General features: G+C 43.8%; 1 protein-coding gene across 1 annotated transcript; it reads left to right on the top strand.

Annotated features, from left to right (window-relative positions):
* Nucleotides 1-11,877: 11,877 nt before the first annotated feature.
* ndufs3 (NADH:ubiquinone oxidoreductase core subunit S3) lies at nucleotides 11,878-26,096 on the top strand. The gene is made up of 7 exons (XM_080730614.1): nucleotides 11,878-11,952; nucleotides 15,807-15,896; nucleotides 17,591-17,688; nucleotides 19,636-19,785; nucleotides 22,734-22,859; nucleotides 23,792-23,911; nucleotides 25,801-26,096. The coding sequence occupies exons 1-7, from the start codon at nucleotides 11,889-11,891 to the stop codon at nucleotides 25,966-25,968; spliced, it is 816 nt and encodes a 271-aa protein (XP_080586740.1). The 5' UTR covers nucleotides 11,878-11,888; the 3' UTR covers nucleotides 25,969-26,096.
* Nucleotides 26,097-26,385: the final 289 nt, after the last annotated feature.

The following is a 26,385-nucleotide window of genomic DNA, read 5'->3' as shown; positions in this document are numbered from 1 at the left end:
ACTTTTTTTCCCTCACTAAGGACATATTGAGGATACAAAATCAGTTGAGTTTGCTACTATTGCAATTTGTTCCAGGTTTGGCCTAATTTTGGCCTAAAATGACTGGACTAAAACAGTAGTAGGGAGTTTAAGCACTGGTGTGTCTTGGTCGTAAAAGAGTGTGGTGTATCCACACACACAGAAAGATCACTGCCCTCATCTCTTCAGTCCTATTATTTGCTAAACGTCCCCAACAATGTTGTGAATGTTGTGAATAGTAATGTCCTTTACACACATAATATGTCATCCTGAAGAGCAAGAACATTTAGCAGAGGCTGTTGAGCAAGGTGGACACCTTCAGTGCTGACGATAGATACTGCATTTAGTCACGATGAGGCAGACATCACCATGATTTCCTAAAGTCCTACTGTATGTCCCTGATGCAGCCATCTCTGGAACCTCATCCTTACATCCTTAAGCCCGTATCATAGTCGGGTCCGCAGTGGAAGGGTTTACACCGTGGTGTAGTCTTTTCGAGTCTTTTTGAGTCATGAAACTACAACGTTACATCATTCCTCCCGGTGGAGAGCTTTCCACCGTGAGTCCCAACACATCTCTCTGTTTTTACTATCAGACTGGCTCTTGCTCCATCTCTCAACGAAGGCGGTCGCATCTCTCTCTCTCTCTATCTCTCTCCCTCCCTCGTGTCTTCCCGCTGCTTTAAGGAGATTTTTTTCTCTACACTGTCTTCGGAATTACCAAACTACTAACAATGGATATTGTTACCTGGTTCCTGCTTTTGATTACTTCTCATCAAGAAAACTGGCTCGGGGGAGTCAAGTATCTTTTCGGAACGTATCTTTTCGGAACGATGATAACAGGTTTTCTGCTGATTGGCACGAGCATTGCCCTGGTTTATCGGAAGATTTGCAAGACGGCAGCAATCCAAGGAGCCAACAGGCTGCCTGCCATGCTAATTGAAATTGGTAGGGCTGTGGGTACTCTGAACGGGGCGATCAATGAACTGAAACGAGAGGGCCGTGTGCCCGGACTGATGCGAACACTGATCGCTGAGCTGAGGCGTTACGGAGTTAACAACATGGAGATTGATCGTAAACTGATGGAGAGATTCACTGCCCTATACGGAGGACCAGGAAACGGACATTAGAGTGAATACTCTATTGTATTTCACTCGCTCTAAAACAAGCTGAATTCAATGGATTGGTCCCCCCCCCCATTCCCCCAAGAAGAAGACACTGTGAAGAAAGCCTATCCCCCCCCCCCCCACACCCCCTCACCCCTCTCCCCCACGGACACCTGGTGTTGTGACTTTCGGGCTGGGGCTGGGCCAAGGACGTCTGCATAGCTCTGCTGTGTTATCGCACTGACACCAGCGAAAAGACATTTTGACCTAGCTGCTATCTGGAAGCTTCCACACAGACTTTACGCTAACACAAACACGAATTGACTTACACGCACGCACACACACAACCATACACCCGCCATCACCCCCCCCCCCCCCCCCCCCCCCCCAACGTTTGTCAGGGCTTCTTTTTTTCCTTCTCCCAGGCAGTCCCTCCCACTGGAGGTGTTGTATGGTAGCAGTGTTTTTTTATCGCAAAAGCAAACCCACCCCCCCTCACCCGCACGCAAAGCTTGCACCCCCCCCCCCCCCCTCTCCTAACTACACCTCCTTATTTCATGCAAGAAGGGCTAGTGGCGGCGCATCCAATTGCAGCGGCTCGTGCACCCTAATATGCATATCTCAATTTCGTTGTAACAACACGTGTGTACTTGTACCTGTACTGTGCTTGGAAATGAGTTGATCATTGAATATGCAACTGTGCTCTGTGCTTGTACCATATGTTGCAATGACAAATAAAGTTCTATTCTATTCTCTTCTACACCCCGTTCACTGATTGGTCGACCTGAACCGGTCTAGACGGGGTAAAGGACTTCACCGTGGGCCGTGACTATGATGGCCTAATAAAAAATAATAATGTAAACATGGTTTAAAATTGTTTGGTTAATTATAAAGGAACCCTTTGTGTTAAACCTTTCATGAAAACAAAAGTACATCTTATGTAATGTAGTCACTACAGCATGTTTTCACTGCCTGTAATATGTACCATTTCTAGATGATACTTTTAACAACCTTTATGAAAAACATGTAGTTTCTGAGCTTTATCCTTGCCATTTTTCAAAGACAGAGGGTCAATACTAAGGGAGAATCATCAGTTTGAAGTTGAACGCTTCATTCAGATTTTGAAAACTGTGTTTTGGCATGTGGTTATAAATGAAGTGATAACACAGAAAGCTACCCCAGATGCAAGGCTATCACATATTTCCTAGTACTAGGTATGTATATACCTTCCCAAAAGTCAATATGAGAATCATTCCCCCCCAGATGGTACCGATGACCCCAAATTTGGGGCCCTGGCTCAGAGTATTATGACATAATTATATAGTCACTATATGTCACTGCCTGTAATAAAGAACAATTCTATATATGCTAATTTTAACCACCTTACTGGACTATATATAGTCTGAACTTTATCCCAACCATATTTCAAAGAGATAGGATCAATAATAAGAGAGAACCATCAGTTTGAAGTAGAATGTTCCATTCGGATTTTGAAAACAGTTTTTTGGCATTTGGTTGTTATAAAAGGATAGATAGCACACAGAAAGCCATCACATGATGCAAGGCTATCACATTTTTCCTATCACTAGAGGTGTATACCTAACCAAAAATCACTATGAGAATTAATCCCCCCAAATGATACCGATGACCCCATATGTGTGGTCCTAGCTCAGCGTCTATGGGGACAACACAAAGTAGGAAGAGTTTGAACTGTCTGTCTTCTGGCTGCCTGATTCCCCGCCCCCCCTACCTCTGTCTCTCTGTGATGCAAGCCGACACTTGTCTTGTAGTAGCCTGATTTCAGACTCTGCGCTGAAGCTTGTCCCTTGTATCTATACTATAATTTTCTGAGTGAGTGAGTGAGTGAGTGAGTGAGTGAGTGAGTGAGTGTCTGTCACAGCGTTTCTCCTCAGTGGCTGGAGCAATTGATCTGAAATCGCATCACCATTAGCATATGAACACACATGACATAACTGTGAAGCCCGTTTGTCACTTTCACAAATCATATGCTGTATATTAGCATTTTTATGGCGTATCTACTATCTATTCTGCATCTAGCATGAGGCATATCTATTCTGCATCTAACATGAGGCAAAATGTTTAACCAGCTCTGTGTGTGTGTGTGTGTGTGTGTGTGTGTGTGTGTGTGTGTGTGTGTGTAGGCGGGGTGGGGTGGGGGGGGGGGGGGGGGGGATCTGGCCCTGTTACAGATGTTGTCCAAAAATCATGCAGATCGGTACACAGTATCTCTGTAGCCATTAAACGAAACGGGTATTTCTTACATTGATGCTCCTACATATTATCATGCAAGCACCAGTTAAAGTTACTTTCCATCCCTCATATAATGTGTGCACAGTGCACATCCCATAACCCACACACTGCAAATCATTTCAGAGCTCATATCTTTGAACGGGTAAGGACTAGTTCTATTTGATTTAAAAGGTGAGGGGATTTAAAATTTGAAATGCCCAATCACAAGAGATCTGGTGGGAGGGGTTGTGTTTGACTTGTGTACACAAAACATTCTCCCCTCCCCCTCCCCTCTATGACAGGCATCAAACAGGTTGTTGTCTTTGATGTTTCATTGATTAGAGAGAATCACTAACGAGCTATTGACACTTGTATGGCTCAATCAATTACTGCAGTTCAGAACCCCTTTGAAGTTCAAAGGGAGCAATTAAGAACTCTGGTGAGCCACCCCTCCCTCCACTGTTTCTGTTGATTTTCAAAAGTTAGACCCACCCCCTCCTCCGTCTTGCACTGATTTCATTGGTCGGTGCGCCAAGACACTGACAGAAAGAGGCGCGTCATATGACACCTCCAGACCAAGAGAAGCAGTCCACTCAGAGAGTGGGCGGGTCTATTGGCTGGAGCCAGGCAGCCCTTACAACACTGGTTAATGAAGTCCACTCACATCTCCAGTACAAACTAGAAGCAGTGCTCTTCCGAGCACAGGTCTCCACCAGGCCAAGTGGCCTGTTATAGCGCCACCATGAGGCTGATTTGAGGAATTTGAAGTGGCATTTCTTCCTCGGCCTAGTGGGAACGTGCGCGCCCAATTTCACCAAGATTGCACGCTGTGTTCGTGATTTGAGGCATTTTGTTCAAAACGGGGCAATCCTGCAAACTTTGGAAGCCAATTGTAGCCAATCAGGATGGAATATGGAAAATCGGACATATCCATGATGATCACATGACTGCAGAGATACTGTCTACCGATTTGTAGGATTTGTGGACAAAATCTGTAAGAGTAGTGTACAGAAATGTGTTTTGCGAACATCGGCCTCATGGTGGCGCTAGAACAGGGCCATTTGAAAAATGTGGGGCAGAGGTTCTGAATTGGCATCCAGGGAGTGTGTGTGCTCATTTTGGCAGCGACCGGGCCAACGGCGCCGGAGATTAGCTGGTAACAAACTGGAGGACACGCGGACGGACGGACGGACGGACGGACGGACGGACGGACAGACAGACAGGGGTGAAAACATACTCTCCCCCATGCCTTCGGCTGGTGGAGACAATTACATCCTGCACACAATGAACTCCTAACTCTGACTGGGGAGGAGTCTGGGAGATGGGTGGGTTGTTACAACCTGATGGGAGGAGTGTGGGAGATGGGTGGGTTGTTACATAGATAGATAGATAGATAGATAGATAGAGGTTTTTATTAAAGTGTCCTGCACCAAACGATGCCCAAGACACAAGACACAAGACACTCACAAACATAGTACATATATATACACCAAGATAAACCACACACAAAAAAAAATGCAAAAGAAAAACGTAATGATTGTCCATGCCGTTATTTACGGATACAATGTTCTCCAACGCAACTGCCATGCCTTCTCTATGAATTTTGCTAAAACAAAAACTTCCTTAGTGAACAGCCAGCGTAACATGGAACATTCAGACATCCAAAACAAATCTGGATTCTTGGCTTGCATTTTTTCAAATAAGACATTTCTTAAGTCATGATACAGCGGACAGTGAAAAACAAAATGAAACTCATCCTCCACAACTCCCAGATCACAAAGCACACACAAACGTTGCTCCTCAGGAATACCAGTATACCTACCCACCTCAACTGCCAGAGGTAATGCACCAGTTCTCAACTGGGCACAGAGGGACCGCTGTCCTCTCTTTAAGTTAAATAAAACATAGGATTCCGTTATATAGTCATCTTTAAATTGAATATAATTTCTTAACTTTGCTTTTTTACAGGTATCCACCCTCCATTGATCCTGGTGCAATATTGACAATTTATATTTAACCGTATTTATATTACATTGGAGATTATTCATGAAATATAAATTTAAATCAGAAATTGAAAAAATTAAAGAAACTTCTCTTATCCATGGATAGTTACCTGTTCTATTCCAATTAAATACAATTTTTGTAAGCCTCCCTTCTGGCAGTTGGGTCAGGCGGTTCCACAGTCTAATCATCTCACACCTCTGCTTTATAAGGCAACTTTCCCAACCTGTGTCACCTTCAATGGCCAACTTAGTGGTATACTTGTGAACCCCAAGAAAACACCTCAAAGCTCTACCCTGAATGTTTTTACATTCGGTGGCCTCCTCAAAGCCCCATACACCTGCTGCATAAAATAAAATAGAAGAAACCATAGAATCATAAAGCTTGGTAAATGTAGCAAAACCTAAATCAGGGCACAGTTTCATTTTACTTAGTATGGCACCTAGTGCTCTTCCAGCTGAGTCAGCCAATACCTTCCTCCCTTCAGAAAAACTCATACATTCATGAAAAACAAAACCTAAATATTTATATGAGGGGACATAACTCAAAGACATTGACCCAAACACAAAATTGTGGTTACTCTGCTGTTCAGCTTTCCTTCTGAAGTGTATAATCTGTGTTTTCTCTCTGTTGATGGCAAGTCTCCATTTACTGCACCACAAACACACAATATTCAACATCTTTTGAAGATTTGACTCATTTTCAGCTATCAGCGCAATATCATCAGCATATAAAAGAATACTCAAATTAATATTTTCAATTGATAAACCCAAATTGGCCTGCTTGATTTCCTGAGCTAAATCATTTACGTATAAAGCGAACAGAGTGGGAGAAAGCACATCGCCTTGCTTCACACCAAATGGTGTGGGAAACCAGCCGGTTCTGAGATCGTTTAACTGCAGACAAGCGACTGGGGCTTTATATAAAGCTTTGATGGCTTTATAAAAGGTGCCATTAATACCGGAGCAAAGTAACTTATATTCCAATAGATCTCTATTGATCCAATCAAAGGCTTTTTTAAAATCAATAAAACAAACAAATGTGCTTTTACCCTCCTCCAGTCTAGCCCTTACTACAGATGAAATGACAAAAATATGATCAATACAAGCCCTGTTTTTTCTAAACCCGTTCTGTTCATCAACCAACACACTGTTGAACTCCAAATAATCAGTAAGTCTCTTATTTAAAACACTAGAATACACCTTGTAAACTGTACTGAGCAAACTGATGCCTCTATAATTTAGGGGAACTCTAGGGTCAGCTTTTGATGATTTTGGAATGGGTATAATAATTGATTTATCCCAAACAGAGGGTGTGATGCCAGAATTAAAACAAGTTTGACAAAGAGAGTGTAATACAGTCAACATATAATGGGATATCCAATTCTTTCTACAAGCTCAGAGGGCGTGTACACACAGAATTCGCGGCATGATTTTAAATCAGCATGTGGAGTCACAATATAGTCTACCACAGATTTACCCCGTACAGAAATAGACGTGAAATTATCGTTCTCAGGGTTTAACCTTCCATTAAGCACACAACATTTCGAGTCTTTCAGGAATTCAATAAAGGTTTGCCCATGTTTATTTAAACCCGAGTCCAATAAAATCCTAGGAGGAATATCGTCCTCATCAACATAATCTTTCAAGTCCGCAATTCTACTATTCATGTCACCACATATATAGGTAGCGTCTACATTAACGGTGTAAATCAAAGCCAATAAATGATTAAAGAAAAGATCTGCGTTCCGCCCCCATGTTGAGTTTTCGGGAGATAAATAACAAGAAATAATAACAAAAGAATATTGCGACTGTCTGTGTTCAAAACGTAGACAGAGAATTCCATCATGCACTTTATCCACAATGTTAACAGAAAATTGATCACAGACAGTATTCCTCACACACAGTCCCACACCACCCGAGGCCTTGACAACTCTCCTGTGCGCAATACGATTATGTCCGAACCAAGTAAATCCCTCTATGACAAGAGAGTCATCGGATAAATGAGTCTCATTCAAAGAAATGAAGTCGGGATTTAATGACTTAAGCAATACTGTTCTGAGCTCACAGTTTGTTGCGGTCCAGCCGTTAACGTTCCAATTGACTAACAGAAACGGTTCTGTACTCACGAGCCGGGCATAGTCTCCTCAGTTCGGCGACGCGCTCCTACCGGGCCTGCTTGCGCTCTCTCGCCTCGCACCGGGTCCAACTCCCAGGGGAGTACGTTTCACCAGCCGCCCGTTTGCGGCCACGTAGAAGTCCTTCCCAGCCGGTATTTCACGCAGCAGGGCCCTGAAGTTTAGGTCCACCAGCCGTTCCGTATGCGATTTTGCAGATGACACGTACACCTTTTTAAAGATGTCATTATCGCTGCTCTTGAGCTTGGATTTTCTGCGTAGCACCGCCACCTTCTCCTCTGTGGAGCGCAGCTCCACCTTCACCAGCCCTGGGTGGCGTCCTCTCGACCGAATGCGCTCCACGGCAACGATCTCCGGGACTGGATCACACTCAAGGCCTGCTTGCAACAGGTCTTTCACCAGGGTATTTAAATCCTCGCCGTCCTCTTGCGGTAACCCCGCTATTATGAGTGAGACATCTGGGTCGAATCTTTTAATCGGTGTGGCGGCGGCGGCGGCGGCCCCACTTTCTATGCGCTGCTCAATTCTTTCCATTCTTGCACTCATAATGCTCACTTCCAAGTCCAAGTTCGTATGCAGCGTCTTCATAGACTCCTCCAGTTCCTTCTTAAAGGCAGCCTGGCTGTCAGATATCAGCTTTTCCATTACTCCACGCAGACTGTCAATTTTATTATTGACCTTTTTATCCATTGAGGCATGCATACGGTCCTGCTTTTCCATTGCAGACTGCATGCGGTCCATTTTCGTATTTAGCGCTTTGAGTTCATTCATAAGTGCTGAGTCACTGCCGCTCTCCTCAGTGTCTGTGTTCCTGCTTCTTGTGGCGTCGGCCATAGTATTGTTCAAAACCAGACCTTAAGCCTAGTTATAATTCAGAGTTTGAATCAATATATTTAGCAAGAGAGACACCGAGATTTGCAGTATTTCCCAACTTTTCAAAAAGTTTGGGGAGACCAAACAACTAGACGTGGGCTCACGCGGCCATCTGTTACAACCTGATGGGAGGAGTCTGGGAGATGGGTGGGTTGTTACAACCTGATGGGAGGAGTCTGGGAGATGGGTGGGTTGTTACAACCTGATGGGAGGAGTCTGGGAGATGGGTGGGTTGTTACAACCTGATGGGAGGAGTCTGGGAGATGGGTGGGTTGTTACAACCTGATGGGAGGAGTCTGGGAGATGGGTGGGTTGTTTTATATTTTTTTTTGACACTGCACTATTAGGTTGTGTTAGTAGTTTTTGAGTATTTTTGCTTGTGTTTGATATGACAGTGATATACTTGTTGCACTAACTAGCATTGACTGATATGGTCACTTTGATTTGGACACTGTACTATTTTGATAGTTGTGCTTAAGGACACTTTATGTATATATTTATATATTATTCATTCACTCTCTTGATGTACCTTGCTCTTTACTGTACTCTGTTCTTGTTCTTGTTTTTCTTTTCTTTTATCTTTTTCTTACTTCTCTGTAACTTTGTAAATAACTGTATACTGCTGTGCTACAACTGGACAACTGATTTTCCCCCTTGGGATAATAAAGGTATCTATCTATCTATGTGAAAGAAAATATGTCTGAAAATAAACATTATGTATAGCCTATGGACATTCAAAAGAAATATTTTGTATTTATTGTATTTTTTTCAACTTAGTAACTTTTAATCTTCTCCTCTGGAGGTCCCTGACACATCTCCAGGCATTTTCAGAAGGGGGTCCGCGGCCAGATTCATAACATGTTAGTTTAGGGGTCCCTGACGTGAAAAAGCTTTGAGAACTACGGTGATCTGTTCTAAAAGTAGCTGCAATGATCCGTTAGTCTGACCAGTACATGCCTTACTCCACCTCACCAGTAGGGGGCGAGGTGTTTTAGGGATCCTTGATCACAAGGCTGTCATGACCGTCATGGATGATCTTTAACACAGCGTTTGCACCTTCTCTCTTTTTAGTCCGTACAGCTACAGAAACATTCAAATTCTAATTATAAACTCCGTACCTCGTGCTAAAACATGTTTACATTATGGACGGTGGCTCAGAAGTTGACGTATGTTCCGTATTGTTGAATAAAAATCATTTAAATCAGATGCGGCCATTTTCTCATAGAGTTACATACTGTATGGGAGTGCAGTACACCTCGCAACCGGTAGGGTCGCGTGGTTGAAAGGATTATTTAAGGGGGAAATACGTAGAAAATGGCGACCGTGCGGATTAAAATGCATTTTATTGAACAACAGGGAATATTAAACATACTTCTGAGGATCCGTCTCTCTCTAGGTCGTCCTCAGACGATGTCAACATCCGTGACCATGAAATAATCACATTTTATATGTGATTCATGAAGGTTTCTCAGATGCAGGGAGCAGAAAGGATAAAATACAAACACTTTGTTGAGGTTGATCCAGGACGGTCACGTGATGATAATACATGTCAAGGCTAGGTCAGGCAGGGTTGCCATGTCTGCTTATTATAAGCGACTTCTGTCTTGTTCTTTTTTCTGTTAAAGGGATATTCCACTTTCAAAAAACTTTTGGTCATTTTATGGTCTAATCAGGCTTTTATGAACACCCTGAACAGATTTTAATTAGCTTGATTGAATATTTAGATATTTGATGTAAATGTTACCAGGCCCTACAGGCCCAGGGCCTCTCCCCACACACACCCATTGTAACTTCAAACTCCATTTAAACCATGATAGATTCCTTAAAAACACTTTTAATAATTATTTGGGAAAATGGAAGAAATGAAATACCAAAAAATAATTATTAAAAATAAATGAAAAAAAAGTTATCGAAAAAACACGGCCTGCTCACGTATTAGGAGGGTATTATGAGTCACCAGAAAACATAGTGAGTGTTTTTAATGAATCTATCATGGTTAAAATGGAGTTTGAAGTTACAATGGGTGTGTGTGGGGAGAGGCCCTTCCACTGCTCCCTGTTGAAAGTGGAATATCCCTTTAAGTTTCTAGTGGTGTCAAGTAAGTGTTTCTTTCTTTATACTTTATTTATTCAGGGCAAGCTCTCTGTTTCGAGGACACCCTGATCACAGCATATGACACAATACAAGCAATGACAATAACATAATAATACAACAGGCAATCAAATCATAGTACACTGTTACATATGCAAAAACAAATATATATATATATATATATATATTAAGGCTGGGACTTTAACTGATTAATTGCGATTAATTAATTACAGAAAATTAACGCGATTAAAAAATTTAACTCATTTTAATCGCACTTAGTTTTTGCACCACAGAACCTTCAGTTTCGGGCATACCGATCATAGCGATGCACCAACCAAGAAGAGACAACAAACGCAAAGGGAGAAGTAGCCGATCAGAGCGCTTTGCTTGGCCCAGTGGATGCGAAATTTAGATAAAAAGAACTCACTCATTGATTCACTTGTACAACAAAACGTGTTTTACTTGAAAAAAATGCTTCTCAGGTCAAATATCGATGTGCGATTAAAATGCGATTAATTGCGATTAATTAATCACAGAGCCTGTAATTAATTAGATTAAAATTTTTAATCGCATCCCAGCCCTAATATATATATATTAAATGAAGCCAGAACAGCCACTGTGTAGTGTGCCTTCCAGAAGCACTTTGAATGTCTCTATTGAGGCCAGCCCAACCAATTTCAGCGAGTCCTGAAGTTTGGCCCTTTTATGTGGAGCATTAAACATTTCCTTTCTCACTGTTCATAGGGGGGGTGGGGGGGGGGGGGCAGGTAAATCTAATATGTGCCTGTGAACGAGTTGAATGACCCGTGACTTTTGGATCTAAAAGCGAGGATAGGTACACAGCAGTGGCGTCAGTTCAGAAAAAGCTAAGGTATGGCAACATGACTGGTTAGGTCTTCGCACGCTTGCAAGACACCAGTCATGTTGCCATACCTTAGCAACAGGCCTGATACATTTATTTTAAGAAGTACACGTGCCACAATTAACAATAATGCATTGCACCTGGCTGTGCAGCTGACCTGTGGAACCTGGGAATATACCATTCTGTCAAGATGGGGAGAATCTAATTATAATACCTTGTTAAAGTGACACCTAAACAACACTGCTCTGGTTGCGTCTTTTTTTAAGGACCAGGAATAATATTATGTGATATGTTTTTGTCACATGAGTCTCAAACAAGCTCGTTTCTCACCCTAAATACGCATTTCTATTTTTTGTGACATTACTTATTTACACATGTGATTTCTCTCTCTTTTTTTTTGGCTGTGTACGATAGTTCTCTTTCAAATAGGATCATTCTGAGCCTCCATTACGATAATTCAACATTTCCCATCTGACAGCAACTCTGCCCGCCACTGCTTGTTTCTCTCACCAGGCCTGGCAACCGGCCACTGTGTGGAACCAGGATCCAAGATGGCGGCGTCCCTGTTCCGTGCTCTGCACAGAGGAGGAAAATGTTTATCCAGGACAATGAACGGTAACTTACTGTACTGTTACTGTAATGTGTGTTCTGTGTCTGTTACTGTCTGTGTGTGTGTTTGTTGTGTACAGCTGTGTGTTGTTGTAACGCACCGTTCTAATATGTGTGTGTGGTGTTGACCTTCGAGCTAATGCTAATGTTAGCCTCCTAGCTATACTGCACTGAATGATTCTGACTGTTGTACTGTGTTATTACATACAGGGACCCCTTATAGAGAGAGATGAAGCAGGGACCCCTTAGCTGAGAGAGAGATGAAGCAGGGACCCCATAGCTGAGAGAGAGATGAAGCAGGGACCCCATAGCTGAGAGAGAGATGAAGCAGGGACCCCTTAACTGAGAGAGAGATGAAGCAGGGACCCCTTAGTTGAGAGAGAGAGATGAAGCAGGGACCCCTTAGCTGAGAGAGAGATGAAGCAGGGACCCCTTAGGTGAGTGAGATGAAGCAGGGACCCCTTAGCTGAGAGAGAGATGAAGCAGGGACCCCTTAGTTGAGAGAGAGATGAAGCAGGGACCCCTTAGCTGAGAGAGAGAGAGATGAAGCAGGGACCCCTTAGCTGAGAGAGAGATGAAGCAGGGACCCCTTAGGTGAGTGAGATGAAGCAGGGACCCCTTAGCTGAGAGAGAGATGAAGCAGGGACCCCTTAGAGAGAGAGATGAAGCAGGGACCCCTTAGTAGAGAGAGATGAAGCAGGGACCCCTTAGCTGAGAGAGATGAAGCAGGGACCCCTTAGCTAAGAGAGATGAAGCAAGCAGGGACCCCTTAGTTGAGAGAGAGATGAAGCAAGGACCCCTTAGCTGAGAGAGAGATGAAGCAGAGAACCCTTAGTTGAGAGAGACATGAAGCAGGGACCCCTTAGTTGAGAGAGAGATGAAGCAGGGACCCCTTAGCTGAGAGAGAGATGAAGCAGGGACCCCTTAGCTGAGAGAGATGAAGCAGGGACCCCTTAGTTGAGACGAGAGAGAGATGAAGCAAGGACCCCTTAGCTGAGAGAGAGAGATGAAGCAGGGACCCCTTAGTTGATTAGCTAATGGTAATGTTAGCCTCCTAGCTATACTGCACTGAATGATTCTGACTGTTGTACTGTGTTATTACATACAGGGACCCCTTATAGAGAGAGATGAAGCAGGGACCCCTTAGCTGAGAGAGAGATGAAGCAGGGACCCCATAGCTGAGAGAGAGATGAAGCAGGGACCCCATAGCTGAGAGAGAGATGAAGCAGGGACCCCTTAACTGAGAGAGAGATGAAGCAGGGACCCCTTAGTTGAGAGAGAGATGTAGCAGGGACCCCTTAGCTGAGAGAGAGAGATGAAGCAGGGACCCCTTAGCTGAGAAAGAGATGAAACAGGGACCCCTTAGGTGAGAGAGATGAAGCAGGGACCCCTTAGAGAGAGAGATGAAGCAGGGACCCCTTAGTAGAGAGAGATGAAGCAGGGACCCCTTAGAGAGAGATGAAGCAGGGACCCCTTAGCTGAGAGAGATGAAGCAGGGACCCCTTAGCTAAGAGAGATGAAGCAAGCAGGGACCCCTTAGTTGAGAGAGAGATGAAGCAAGGACCCCTTAGCTGAGAGAGAGATGAAGCAGAGACCCCTTAGTTGAGAGAGACATGAAGAAGGGACCCCTTAGTTGAGAGAGAGATGAAGCAGGGACCCCTTACTTAGCTGAGAGAGAGATGAAGCAGGGACCCCTTAGCTGAGAGAGATGAAGCAGGGACCCCTTAGTTGAGACGAGAGAGAGATGAAGCAAGGACCCCTTAGCTGAGAGAGAGAGATGAAGCAGGGACCCCTTAGTTGAGAGAGAGATGAAGCAGGGACCCCTTAGTTGAGAGAGAGATGAAGCAGGGACCCCTTAGCTGAGAGACAGATGAAGCAGGGACCCCTTAGCTGAGAGAGAGATGAAGCAGGGACCCCTTAGCTGAGAGAGATGAAACAGGGACCCCTTAGCTGAGAGAGAGAGATGAAGCAGGGACCCCTTAGCTGAGAGAGAGAGATGGAGCAGGGACCCCTTAGCTGAGAGAGATGAAACAGGGACCCCTTAGCTGAGAGAGAGAGATGAAGCAGGGACCCCTTAGCTGAGAGAGAGAGATGAAGCTGGGACCCCTTAGTTGAGAGAGAGATGAAGCAGGGACCCCTTAGCTGAGAGAGAGAGATGCAGCTGGGACCCCTTAGCTGAGAGAGAGATGAAGCAGGGACCCCTTAGCTGAGAGAGAGATGAAGCTGGGACCCCTTAGCTGAGAGAGAGATGAAGCAGGGACCCCTTAGCTGAGAGAGAGATGAAGCAGGGACCCCTTAGCTGAGAGAGAGATGAAGCAGGGACCCCTTAGCTGAGAGAGAGATGAAGCAGGGACCCCTTAGCTGAGAGAGAGATGAAGCAGGGACCCCTTAGCTGAGAGAGAGATGAAGCAGGGACCCCTTAGCTGAGAGAGAGATGAAGCAGGGACCCCTTAGCTGAGAGAGAGAGATGAAGCAGGGACCCCTTAGCTGAGAGAGAGATGAAGCAGGGACCCCTTAGCTGAGAGAGAGAGATGAAGCAGGGACCCCTTAGTTGAGAGAGAGAGAGAGAGAGAGATGAAGCTGGGACCCCTTAGCTGAGAGAGAGAGATGAAGCTGGGACCCCTTAGCTGAGAGAGAGAGATGAAACAGGGACCCCTTAGTTGAGAGAGAGATGAAGCAGGGACCCCTTAGCTGAGAGAGAGAGATGAAGCAGGGACCCCTTATTTGAGAGCTTAAATCGTTTGTTCTCAACATTTTCATGTCAAGGATCCCCCAAATCATATTTTATCTGGGGACCCCCCCCCACCCTGACGAGCACTAAGAGTTGAGACATTACATTTTCTATTGTGAAAATAGCAGATCTTAGTTCATGCATCATTGCTGACTCTATTTATTTGACAGTTTGGCCAATGTTTAATTTGTCATTTTAGAGGTATTAAAAAGTCCTTAAATTGGCACTTTATAAATGTGCAGATACCCTCTATACACTTAAACCTTATGTTGGTTTGTTTACTGTTGAGAGAGAAAACAATGTTGCACATTAAGTTAATCATCTGGGGACCCCCCAAAATAATCTGGGGACCACTATGGGTAAAAAAAAAAAAAGATAAAAAAAATATATATAAATGCAGAGATTTGCACACATTTTCATGATTTTTCAAAAACAGCAGATGTACTGGTTCACAGATGCGCTGAGAGCTTGTATATCTGCTATTTTATGTTTTGAGCTCCCAGCATATCTTGGAAACCGTTTGTTTTGTATTTATCATCTAAAACATTTACTAAACTAGTGAAAACAGCAGATCTACAAGCACACAACGCCTCGCATCACGAGGCGATGTGTGCTTGTAGGTCGGCTGTTTTCACTAGTTTTGTGCGATGGTCTTGTAACTTCGAAATACAAGGTTTCTGCCCGACAGTGACGATATTTTAGTGATTATGTTGTGAGGAAAACGTTGAGATAACAGCCATTTTGGTTAGAACTGACTGAAAATAACTTTGTACTTCAAGTTTAAAATGATACTAAATATTTTTTCCAAGTTGAAGTGTCCAAATAAATTCCAACTATTATCCAATAATCTCGCGGCACCCCAGGGTGCCCCGTCACCCACTGTGAAAACCCCTGGTCTAGACACATGAAATCCAGAAAAAGTACAAGACTATGGCACCGCCTCTTTAAGGTTTTATATAAAGCTTTTTTACTGATTACCTATGGTATTTTGTCTAGATTGATATTTCTATGCATTTGATGTATTGATGATGTATTGATGATGTATTGATGTATCGCATTGCTTATTGTAATTCGCTCCGGATTAAAAGCTAAATGTCTAAACCGTAAATTGTAACTTGTGTGTTTTCAGTTGCAGGTGGCAGTGCGTCATGCCTCCTCCGCCCAGCAGGTGGCAGTGTGTCCTCTCTCAGGTTGCAGAGCAGCAGTACTGAGAGCAGACGTGAGTAAACTGTGTTTTACCTTGAAGTAACTAAAGTACTTTTACTCATAAAGTAATGCAGTGGTTTTCAACCTTTTCTCACATCAAGGTTCATTATTTATTCAGCATTTGATCCACAGAACCATCGTTTAATGACATTTATCCTCTCAGACCCACAATTAAGATTTTGTCCTCAAATGTTGTTGCCAGAGGACAGATAACAGACCAGTGGCGTCAGTTCAGCAAAAGCTAAGGTATGGCAACATGACTGGTGTCTTCATGTCGCCTTACCTTAGCAACAGGCCTGATATATTTATTTTACATTTAATTGTTTCCCCCCGGTTTCTACAGTTTCTTGGGCTGGATATGGCAGCCTGGAACGGTTGTTCAAGTGCAGCTAAACTTGGCATGTTAGTAAACGTGCCACAATTAACAATAATGCATTGCACCTGTGCAGCTGACCTGCGGAACCTGGGAATATACCATTCTGTCAAGATGGGGAGAATATAATTATAATACCTTGTTAAAGTGACCATTTTGTTAAATGTTGCATTTGTAGTTATGTTACTGTAATTTAACAACATAATAACCAGCACAGATAGACAAAGAGACATTCATGGATTTATATTTAAAAGTAACTTTTATTTCCCCCCTGGACCCAGGGTATGGCATCTGCATACCCCTGGACCCCCCTGGACCCAGGGTATGGCAGCTGCATACCGCTGCCATACCCAGTTGACGCCCCTGTAACAGACAAACGTTGATCAAAATAACAATCCTTCTACATTCTCTGATTGTATCCACCTCTTTCCGTGGGAGTTTACTGGAGATTAATTTGCACCACACCACCTGTTTAACAGCAGACATACAAGCTCACGTTGCGTCGCAGATGCAACCCGTTGTGAGCTTGTAAATCAGCTTTTAAATAGACTAGTTGGAAAGCCGTGGATAGACTTCTTGTTGTAATGCAGATTTGCAGAGCATAAAATTAAACCAAATGAACCATTGGGTTTCATTTCACACTCTCATAGTCAGGGAATTTTAATAAAACCCTGGGAATAAATTCCTTACCAAAGGATTTCTTCACCAATGTGTTGGTAAAAGTGTCTAGTAACATATCTAACAAAGATTGAAATTCAACATCCCTAGGAGAATGTCAGCTAGGGTAATTCTGTGTCTCATTCACTTACTATACACTGTACTATAAGTGAAAAAATCACTCCCAAAAATATGCTTTAAGTAGCATGTTAGGCGTCTAACTAGATGTTTTTAATTATTCTGAATCCATTGCAAGCATTTGTTTTGCACGAAAAACATTCATTGTATTGCTGATCACCTGACACCGCAGACTCTGATAAGGGCTTTAGGGGTAGTGGGCTGTCGGCCCGTAGAAGGAATGGTTTGGAATTGGAACGTATCTTGGCGGGCCGTCAGATTAGGCAGAAACGCCTCTGTTGTCCAGTTTCCCCAGCAGCTCTCATAGCAGAGGAGTTGAGCTCATAAAGTCTATCACTGCTTATGCTATTTGTTGCGGTCAAAAGCGGATCATTATTTCCAGTAATGTGTTATTAGTTGTCATTGTACACACCATCCATGTCCTGGTTGTCCCACACGACCCGCCACAGCCTCGTTCTCTAAATCATGTTTTAGGGCGAAGGTTCGGCACAACTGAGACGTGGCTTACTAAGCTCTGCTCTGGTCTCCTCTCCTTGCAGCCACGGTGAGGCCTAAAGATGCTGTCACTCACAACCAGTTGGCAGCGTTTGGAGAATATGTAGCAGAGATGATGCCTAAGTATGTGCAACAAGTCCAGGTGAGTTCACTGTGAGTTTGTTTACTGACCGCTACGCTGTCTCTCTGATCCTATAGTTTACTGAGACGCTACGCTGTCTCTCTGCGTTCTATGATCCTATAGTTTACTGAGACGCTACGCTGTCTCTCTGCGTTCTATGATCCTATAGTTTACTGAGACGCTACGCTGTCTCTCTGCGTTCTATGATCCTATAGTTTACAGAGACGCTACGCTGTCTCTCTGCGTTCTATGATCCTATAGTTTACTGAGACGCTACGCTGTCTCTCTGCGTTCTACGATCCTATAGTTTACTGAGACGCTATGCTGTCTCTCTGCGTTCTATGATCCTATAGTTTACTGAGACGCTACGCTGTCTCTCTGCGTTCTATGATCCTATAGTTTACTGAGACGCTACGCTGTCTCTCTGCGTTCTACGATCCTATAGTTTACTGAGACGCTACGCTGTCTCTCTGCGTTCTACGATCCTATAGTTTACTGAGACGCTACGCTGTCTCTCTGCGTTCTACGATCCTATAGTTTACTGAGACGCTACGCTGTCTCTCTGCGTTCTACGATCCTATATTTTACTGAGACGCTACGCTGTCTCTCTGCGTTCTATGATCCTATAGTTTACTGAGACGCTACGCTCTCTCTCTGCGTTCTACGATCCTATAGTTTACTGAGACGCTACGCTGTCTCTCTGCGTTCTATGATCCTATAGTTTACTGAGACGCTACGCTGTCTCTCTGCGTTCTACGATCCTATAGTTTACTGAGACGCTATGCTGTCTCTCTGCGTTCTATGATCCTATAGTTTACTGAGACGCTACGCTGTCTCTCTGCGTTCTACGATCCTATAGTTTACTGAGACGCTACGCTGTCTCTCTGCGTTCTATGATCCTATAGTTTACTGAGACGCTACGCTGTCTCTCTGCGTTCTACGATCCTATAGTTTACTGAGACGCTACGCTGTCTCTCTGCGTTCTATGATCCTATAGTTTACTGAGACGCTACGCTGTCTCTCTGCGTTCTACGATCCTATAGTTTACTGAGACGCTACGCTGTCTCTCTGCGTTCTATGATCCTATAGTTTACTGAGACGCTACGCTGTCTCTCTGCGTTCTACGATCCTATAGTTTACTGAGACGCTATGCTGTCTCTGCGTTCTATGATCCTATAGTTTACTGAGACGCTACGCTGTCTCTCTGCGTTCTACGATCCTATAGTTTACTGAGACGCTACGCTGTCTCTCTGCGTTCTATGATCCTATAGTTTACTGAGACGCTACGCTGTCTCTCTGCGTTCTACGATCCTATAGTTTACTGAGACGCTACGCTGTCTCTCTGCGTTCTATGATCCTATAGTTTACTGAGACGCTACGCTGTCTCTCTGATCCTATAGTTTACTGAGACGCTACGCTGTCTCTCTGCGTTCTATGATCCTATAGTTTACTGAGACGCTACGCTGTCTCTCTGCGTTCTACGATCCTATAGTTTACTGAGACGCTACGCTGTCTCTCTGCGTTCTACGATCCTATAGTTTACTGAGACGCTATGCTGTCTCTCTGCGTTCTATGATCCTATAGTTTACTGAGACGCTACGCTGTCTCTCTGCGTTCTATGATCCTATAGTTTACTGAGACGCTACGCTGTCTCTGCGTTCTACGATCCTATAGTTTACTGAGACGCTACGCTGTCTCTCTGCGTTCTACGATCCTATAGTTTACTGAGACGCTACGCTGTCTCTCTGCGTTCTATGATCCTATAGTTTACTGAGACGCTACGCTGTCTCTCTGCGTTCTACGATCCTATAGTTTACTGAGACGCTATGCTGTCTCTCTGCGTTCTATGATCCTATAGTTTACTGAGACGCTACGCTGTCTCTCTGCGTTCTATGATCCTATAGTTTACTGAGACTCTCTCTCTCTCTCTCTCTCTCTCTCTCTCTCTCTCTCTCTCTCTCTCTCTAGGTAACATGCTTCAACGAGTTGGAGGTGATGATCCATCCCGATGGGATCATCCCGGTGCTGACCTTCCTTAAAGACCACACCAACGCTCAGTTCAGAAACATGATCGACCTCACGGCTGTGGACGTTCCGTCCCGACAGAACCGCTTCGAGGTACCAGAACCAGACCCTCTGCCAAGCAGCTTTTCATCTCATTGTCCAGGCAGGGTTCCCACGGTCATGAAATTCCTGGAAATATTTTGAAATTAGACAAATATTTATCCATTACTGGAAAAGTTTTGGAATTGATCAAGGGTCCCGGAAGGTCCTGGGAAAAAAATATCTATGCATTGTCTTTGGTTATTGATTTTGTTAATACCTCTGAAATGACAAATTAAACATTGGCCAAATTGTCAAATATTAGAGGCAGAGTTGCGAGGCGTTGTGAGCATGTAGATCTGCTATTTTCACAATAAAAAAATTCCTCAACTCTCTTCAAACATGATTATTTTGGGGGTCACGGCCTGAAAAGGTTGAGAACCACTGGCATACACTGCCTGTCTTAGGGCATTGCGCATAGGATTAAGCAACTCATTATTGAGCTGAATTATTGTTATATAGTCCTGGAAATCGGGTTAAATATTCTGTAAAGGTTTTGGCAAAGTTTTGGAAATTAATTGGTAAAAATGTGTGGGAACCCTGTCCATGGGCCGTACGAGATGTCGGAAAGGTGGCAAAGGTTACTAATATGAGTTTTTGAAAAGCTCCATTTCTGTAGATTATATTTTGATATGATAACCTTTCTGAGACGAGGCTAAATTGGTGTTATCAGCCGCTAGAGTTGGTGTCCCTTTAACTCATTCTGTGCCTATCCCGAACATGTTCGGGATATTTTCAGTCCAATACCATTTTTTTTTTATTAATTGACTTACCCTGAGCTGCTTGTAGAGTCGTGGGTGGTCCTGGCTCTTCCTACGCTAGCCAGCTAGCCATTTTACATGGTCCGACGATATATTCCATTAACACAAACTCTGCCATCAAAATACCCCTTTGTACCCCTTCTCTGCCATGCCCGTAGAACCCGTAAATGTAATAAAAATTAATTAAAAAACATTTTTTTATCGAAGCGCAACTAAAATAGGCCGGAACTAATGCTCCGTGATCGGTTTCTACACGGACACATTATTGAGCGGACACCTTTAACATTGGAGTCCCTGAACCGGAAGCGGAAGTCCGTCCTCTATTTTGGCCCAGCTTACTGTCTGTACTCCGCGGCTTACAGATGGAGAACTTATTGATCAATTGAAAAAGTTTCAACGGATTTGAGAAGCTGATGGAATACGCGAACACACGAGCAGTGTCCGATCACGCACGATGGGAACTGGACGAGCGCCCACGTTAACAGGTAGGACTCGGAGAAGCCGGCAGTGAAAGACATAGAGAAATTAACGGGCTTTACGGCCGTAAACTACGAATGAGTTAAAAATGGTTTAAAATACATTTTTGAGACCCCCAATGTTCACCAAATGTTCAGCGCCGCTTCCGGAACGTAGTCCAGTGTGCCTATCCCGAACATGTTCGGGATATTTAATGAAATGAATAAAATGATCCGAGGCCTTCTGAAGCCTGGGCCTAAATGTAAAATCCAGTGGTCCAAATCCTGGGGAAGCCATGCCGGCCGTGAGCCGCGAACGTAGCCGCGAATCGCCGCCGAATCCAATGAAAAGCCACATCTTTGGAGGCCCATATCTCTGGATTGTGTTTTTAGGGATGTGGCGCGAGGTTTATTTTCGGCGAAATCGCCTAAAAATGATCTTTAAAATGACTAGATGGGAATAGCTATTCTGTTAGCATTAACATCCGGGACCTTTCCATGATGTGCACGAACGTGAGCACGCGCGTCACTGCAACGTGAGCCCCTGGATGCTGAAGCGCTCGCCTATGGGAGATTGTCTGGCATTCCAACGGCGCCATCTAGGGGCTGGCACTGGAAGCGTTAACTTTACTATACAGGAAAAAAAAATCAAAAAATGAATCTGCTTTAAGTACCCCTAGTTTGACCCCTCACATGCTACTTAAAGCAGATTAATCTTTTGCATTTTTTTTTCCTGTACAGTAAAGTTAATGGGACACCAACTCTAGCGGCTGATAACACCAATTTAGCTGTGTCTCAGAAAGGGTTATCATACCAAAATATAATATACAGATATAGAGCTTTTAGAAAATGCATGGTAACCTTTGCCACCTTTCCGAGAGCGGCGTCTCGTAATGTCCATACTATCTATCTTTAGTACTTATATTATCTATACTATACTGTACCAGATACTTCCATACTATCTATCTTTAGTACTTATATTATCTATACTATACTGTGTATACTATCTTACTTCCATACTATCACTGTCGGAGTTGTCTGATATACTGTTCAATCACAATACCTGTGGTCCTATAACTGTTTAATTTAGGCCTGGGACTTTTACGGATTTATTTAGATTAATTAATTACAGAAAATGTACGCGATTAAAGAAATTAACACATTTTAATACCAGTTCTAACAGTTTAATTTCAAGGACCATGATTCCATTTGTTCACGCTCAGAGTTACATGGCTGTAAGGGTCCATTTGGTTCCATTTGTACCCTCTCAGAGTCACAGAGCTGTAAGGGTCCATTTGGTTCCATTTGTACACTCTCAGAGTCACAGAGCTGTAAGGGTCCATTTGGTTCCATTTGTACACTCTCAGAGTCACAGAGCTGTAAGGGTCCATTTGGTTCCATTTGTACACTCTCAGAGTCACAGAGCTGTAAGGGTCCATTTGGTTCCATTTGTACACTCTCAGAGTCACAGAGCCGTAAGGGTCCATTTGGTTCCGTTTGTACCCTCTCAGAGTTAAAGAGTTGTAAAGCCTCTATCAGAGTCCAGGGTGAAGAGCTATTCACTTCACCGCGGTGTAGTTTTCTAGCTATCACCTAAAAATACATAACAAAGCCTAGGTGATAGCTAGGAAACTACAACGCGGTGAAGTGAATAGATCTTCACCCTGGACTCTGATAGAGGCTTTAGGGTCCATTTGGTTCCACCCACAGTGATAACTCTGTACTTCCTGTCATGTGACGTCTACAGATCGTCTACAACTTCCTGTCGTTGAGGTACAACTCCCGTATCCGCGTGAAGACTTACACCGACGAGCTGACACCACTGGATTCTGCTGTACCCGTTCATATGGCAGCCAACTGGTATGAGAGAGAGGTAACTATTACTGTTATATTACTGTAAATATTACTGTTATATTACTGTTATATTACTATAAATATAACCTCTGACGAGCTGACACCTCTGGATTCTGCTGTACCCGTTCATATGGCAGCCAACTGGTACGAGAGAGAGGTAACTATTACTGTTATATTACTGTAAATATTACTGTTATATTACTGTTATATTACTGTAAATATTACTGTTATATTACCTCTGAGTCCTCTGGATTCTGCTGTACCTGTTCATATGGCTGCTAACTGGTACGAGAGAGGTAAGATATACTATACTATATAACTATTACTATAACTAGAGAGGTAAGATATACTATACTATATAACTATTACTATAACTATAACCTCTGACGAGCTGACACCTCTGGACTCTGCTGTACCTGTCCACATGGCTGCCAACTGGTACGAGACAGAGGTAATTATTACTGGCATGGTTGTGAACAACTTGCACTCTCCAAGTCTCCGTCCACCTTGAAATTATTATCCTACCATTGAGCCAAACTAAACGTCCATTCATGTTGAGAATGATCCAGAAGAGATATGTGCGCTGCGCACATCAAAGAGACAGTGCAGGTCAGAAAGAGAGATTACATGCATTTGGTGTTGCACTCTGGATTATTGTTTTGCAGAGCCTTGTTGGGCTTTAGCAGGACCGGGCTGGACATTCTGATAGATATCTTTACCAAATAAAAAACTGAACCCATTAATGTAGAACTTCCATTGCCAGCTTAACGAACGAAGGACCAAACCTGGGAACGTTAAGGTACAGCCCTACCACACGCCAGCATGACAGTAATGCTGTATACAAACTGTGTGTGTGTGTGTGTGTGTGTGTGTGTGTGTGTGTGTGTGTGTGTGTGTGTGTGTGTGTGTGTGTGTGTGTGTGTGTGTGTGTGTGTGTGTGTGTGTGTCCAGGTGTGGGACATGTTCGGTGTGTTCTTCTCCAACCATCCAGATCTTCGTCGCATCCTAACAGACTACGGTTTCGAGGGCCATCCCTTCAGGAAGGACTTCCCTCTGTCTGGATACGTAGAGGTGAGGGTGATGACCATAGACTGTATAAAAGATATGGACAAAGCGAAGCCATTGGTTTCTATGCAGCGCAAATGACACAATATGAGTCCTTGGCATGGGTGTTGCCATCATAGATTGAAATGCGATCAGAGGATGCTATTGGCTGCCAACGGCCACGTGCAACCGCAGGGATACATGGGAGAATGTGGTCGGAGCCTCCCGAAATACAGCACACGAAGAAGAACACAGCCGGCTGGTATCAGTTTAGTTGGCCACGCCCCCCGCAACTTTATCGTCAATTTTAACATAAATGGGACCTTATTTTCACAAAACGCATATCATGCTGATTGAAACTAGCGATAGGAACCATAAAGTATGTATGAAAGTGTTAATTAAGGTTAGAAAACGAAAGGAGAAAATGAATGGGGTCCAATGGAGAACATTTCTTTTTGCGATCGGCCGGGCGGAGCAGGAGACGTAGACCAGAGTTTTTTCCAGCGGGGAATACGTTTGCACTGTGAAAAGAAGACGACTTCCGCGAATATTCAGCCCCGCCTCCTAGAGCGGTCTGTGCCTCATATCTTGACCAAGCTTTTCTCTTTACAGATGAGTAAAAGCGTGAGGCTATTTAGGGCCTAGAATTATTGAATGCTTTAACCAGTGAAAGAAATAGCAGATATACAAGCTCACAGTGCGGCACAGTCTTACTAGTTACTTTAAGTTACTGTGTTTATATTTAAAACTAGCACAGCACAGCGGCTCTGGCTTCGAAAGTAGCAGATCTACAAGCTTACAGACGCGACGCGTTCTGAGCTTGTAGATCTGTGCAGTGTGGGGTTTCTATAGTAACGCACTGTGGCTTCTCAGACACTACATGCTGTGTGTGAACAATCAAACGATGAGACGGGGTAGATCGTGTGATTCTGTAAACTCACGTCGCAATTCACATTGATCGAGTGGTGATATAAACAAGTAGGCAGGTTTAGTTGCCAGACTTGACAGAAAAGGTTGTAAGAACAACGACGGAGCACGCAGGCTGCTGCAATTGCAGTCAAAAGTAGTAAGTGACAAATTAATCCCTAGCGTCTGCTCTGCAGCAGCCCAGCACTAGTTTCGTTTTCGGTTTTAGTCGTCGCGCTCCGCCCGTATGAATGAAAAAGAAACTGCCACAAGGAATGTATAAACATACTTGGAGAAAGTTTAACGCTGCTGCTAGGCTACGAGGCTACTGCTCCAGTAAGGATTTGTCTCCGACGCGATTTGGAAGCAAACTCTTCCTTTGACGGCCAGAGCTTCCAAACATGTGGTACGCGGCCCAGAACAGAGCGGCATGGAGCGCTTGCGGTCCTCGCTTCTCCCCCGTTTTAAAACTCACTCGTTCTCATTAAAAAATAGCCTCTTTTTTGTCTTTTTTGACCGCGATAAGGACCCTGACACCGCGGTATACTGCGGTACGGCGGTACGGCGGTTAGCGTACCCAACCCTAGTGACATGACATCTATGACGACAGTCCCTGAGATATGATGGATCCTCTCCATATATCTCCATACTGTACATACTGTACATAGGGTTCTCCAAGTCTCCATGTATGGGCCAAAATGCCTAAGGATGAGGTTAACACTGGAACGTTCTTAACACTCTTATGTGTTCTCTATGTCTCTCTCTCTCTCTCTCTGTATTCTCTATGTATTCTCTCTCTCTCTATGTGTTCTCTATGTCTCTCTCTCTCTCTCTCTATGTATTCTCTCTCTCTCTCTCTCTGTATTCTCTATGTCTCTCTCTCAGGTTCGTTATGACGATGAGTTAAAGCGAGTGTAAGATAACTCTCTCTCTCTATGTATTCTCTCTATCTCTCTTTCTCTCTCTCTCTCTCTCTCTCTCTCTCTGTATTCTCTATGTCTCTCTCTCAGGTTCGTTATGATGACGAGTTGAAACGCGTGGTCGCGGAGCCCGTTGAACTCTCCCAGGAGTTCAGGAAGTTTGACCTTTCGACCCCCTGGGAGGTTTTCCCCGCCTACCGCGACCCCATGGCCGACGCCCCCAAACTAGAGGCCGGCGACGCCCCCCCCAAGAAGTAGAGCTTGAGGGTCCATTTGGTTTCTCTTTCTCTCTGAGTTGTAGGAATAAGAACCAGATGTTGTATCATACTGAGACTCCTGTTGTTCTCTCATTATATTATTTGATGTAAATAAATAAAAAACTGATTAAATGATCCTGGATCTGCAATGTGTGAGTTGTAAGGTTTTGGATCAACACTTTAAGGTCTTTCTAGCTGGGGAGCCACAGGCCCAAAAGCTCAAAGAATAGGGTTTTACCTGTGACGTCATGACATACTTTTTATTTTTTCTATTCATTTGGTCTTTAAGGTACACAGAATGAGAGGCCTGCTCTGCCGGAAACATTGCGAAAAAAAGTTATGGCCATTTGTATATTCACTCCATCGACTTCACTATACAGGAAAGAAACACACCAAAATAAATATGCTTTAAGTAGCA

Source organism: Nannobrachium achirus, assembly GCF_963921795.1.
Source record: "Nannobrachium achirus genome assembly, chromosome: 7".
NCBI lineage: Eukaryota > Metazoa > Chordata > Actinopteri > Myctophiformes > Myctophidae > Nannobrachium > Nannobrachium achirus.
This window is presented reverse-complemented; position numbering and strand designations above follow the sequence as displayed.

Coding starts and splice junctions, on each gene's coding strand:
- ndufs3 (XM_080730614.1), top strand. CDS start 11,889: ATGGCGGCGTCCCTGTTCCGTGCTCTGCACAGAGGAGGAAAATGTTTA. Junction 15,897..17,590: donor CAGCAGTACTGAGAGCAGAC/GTGAGTAAACTG, acceptor CTCTCCTTGCAG/CCACGGTGAGGCCTAAAGAT. Junction 22,860..23,791: donor CCAACTGGTATGAGAGAGAG/GTAACTATTACT, acceptor GTGTGTGTCCAG/GTGTGGGACATGTTCGGTGT.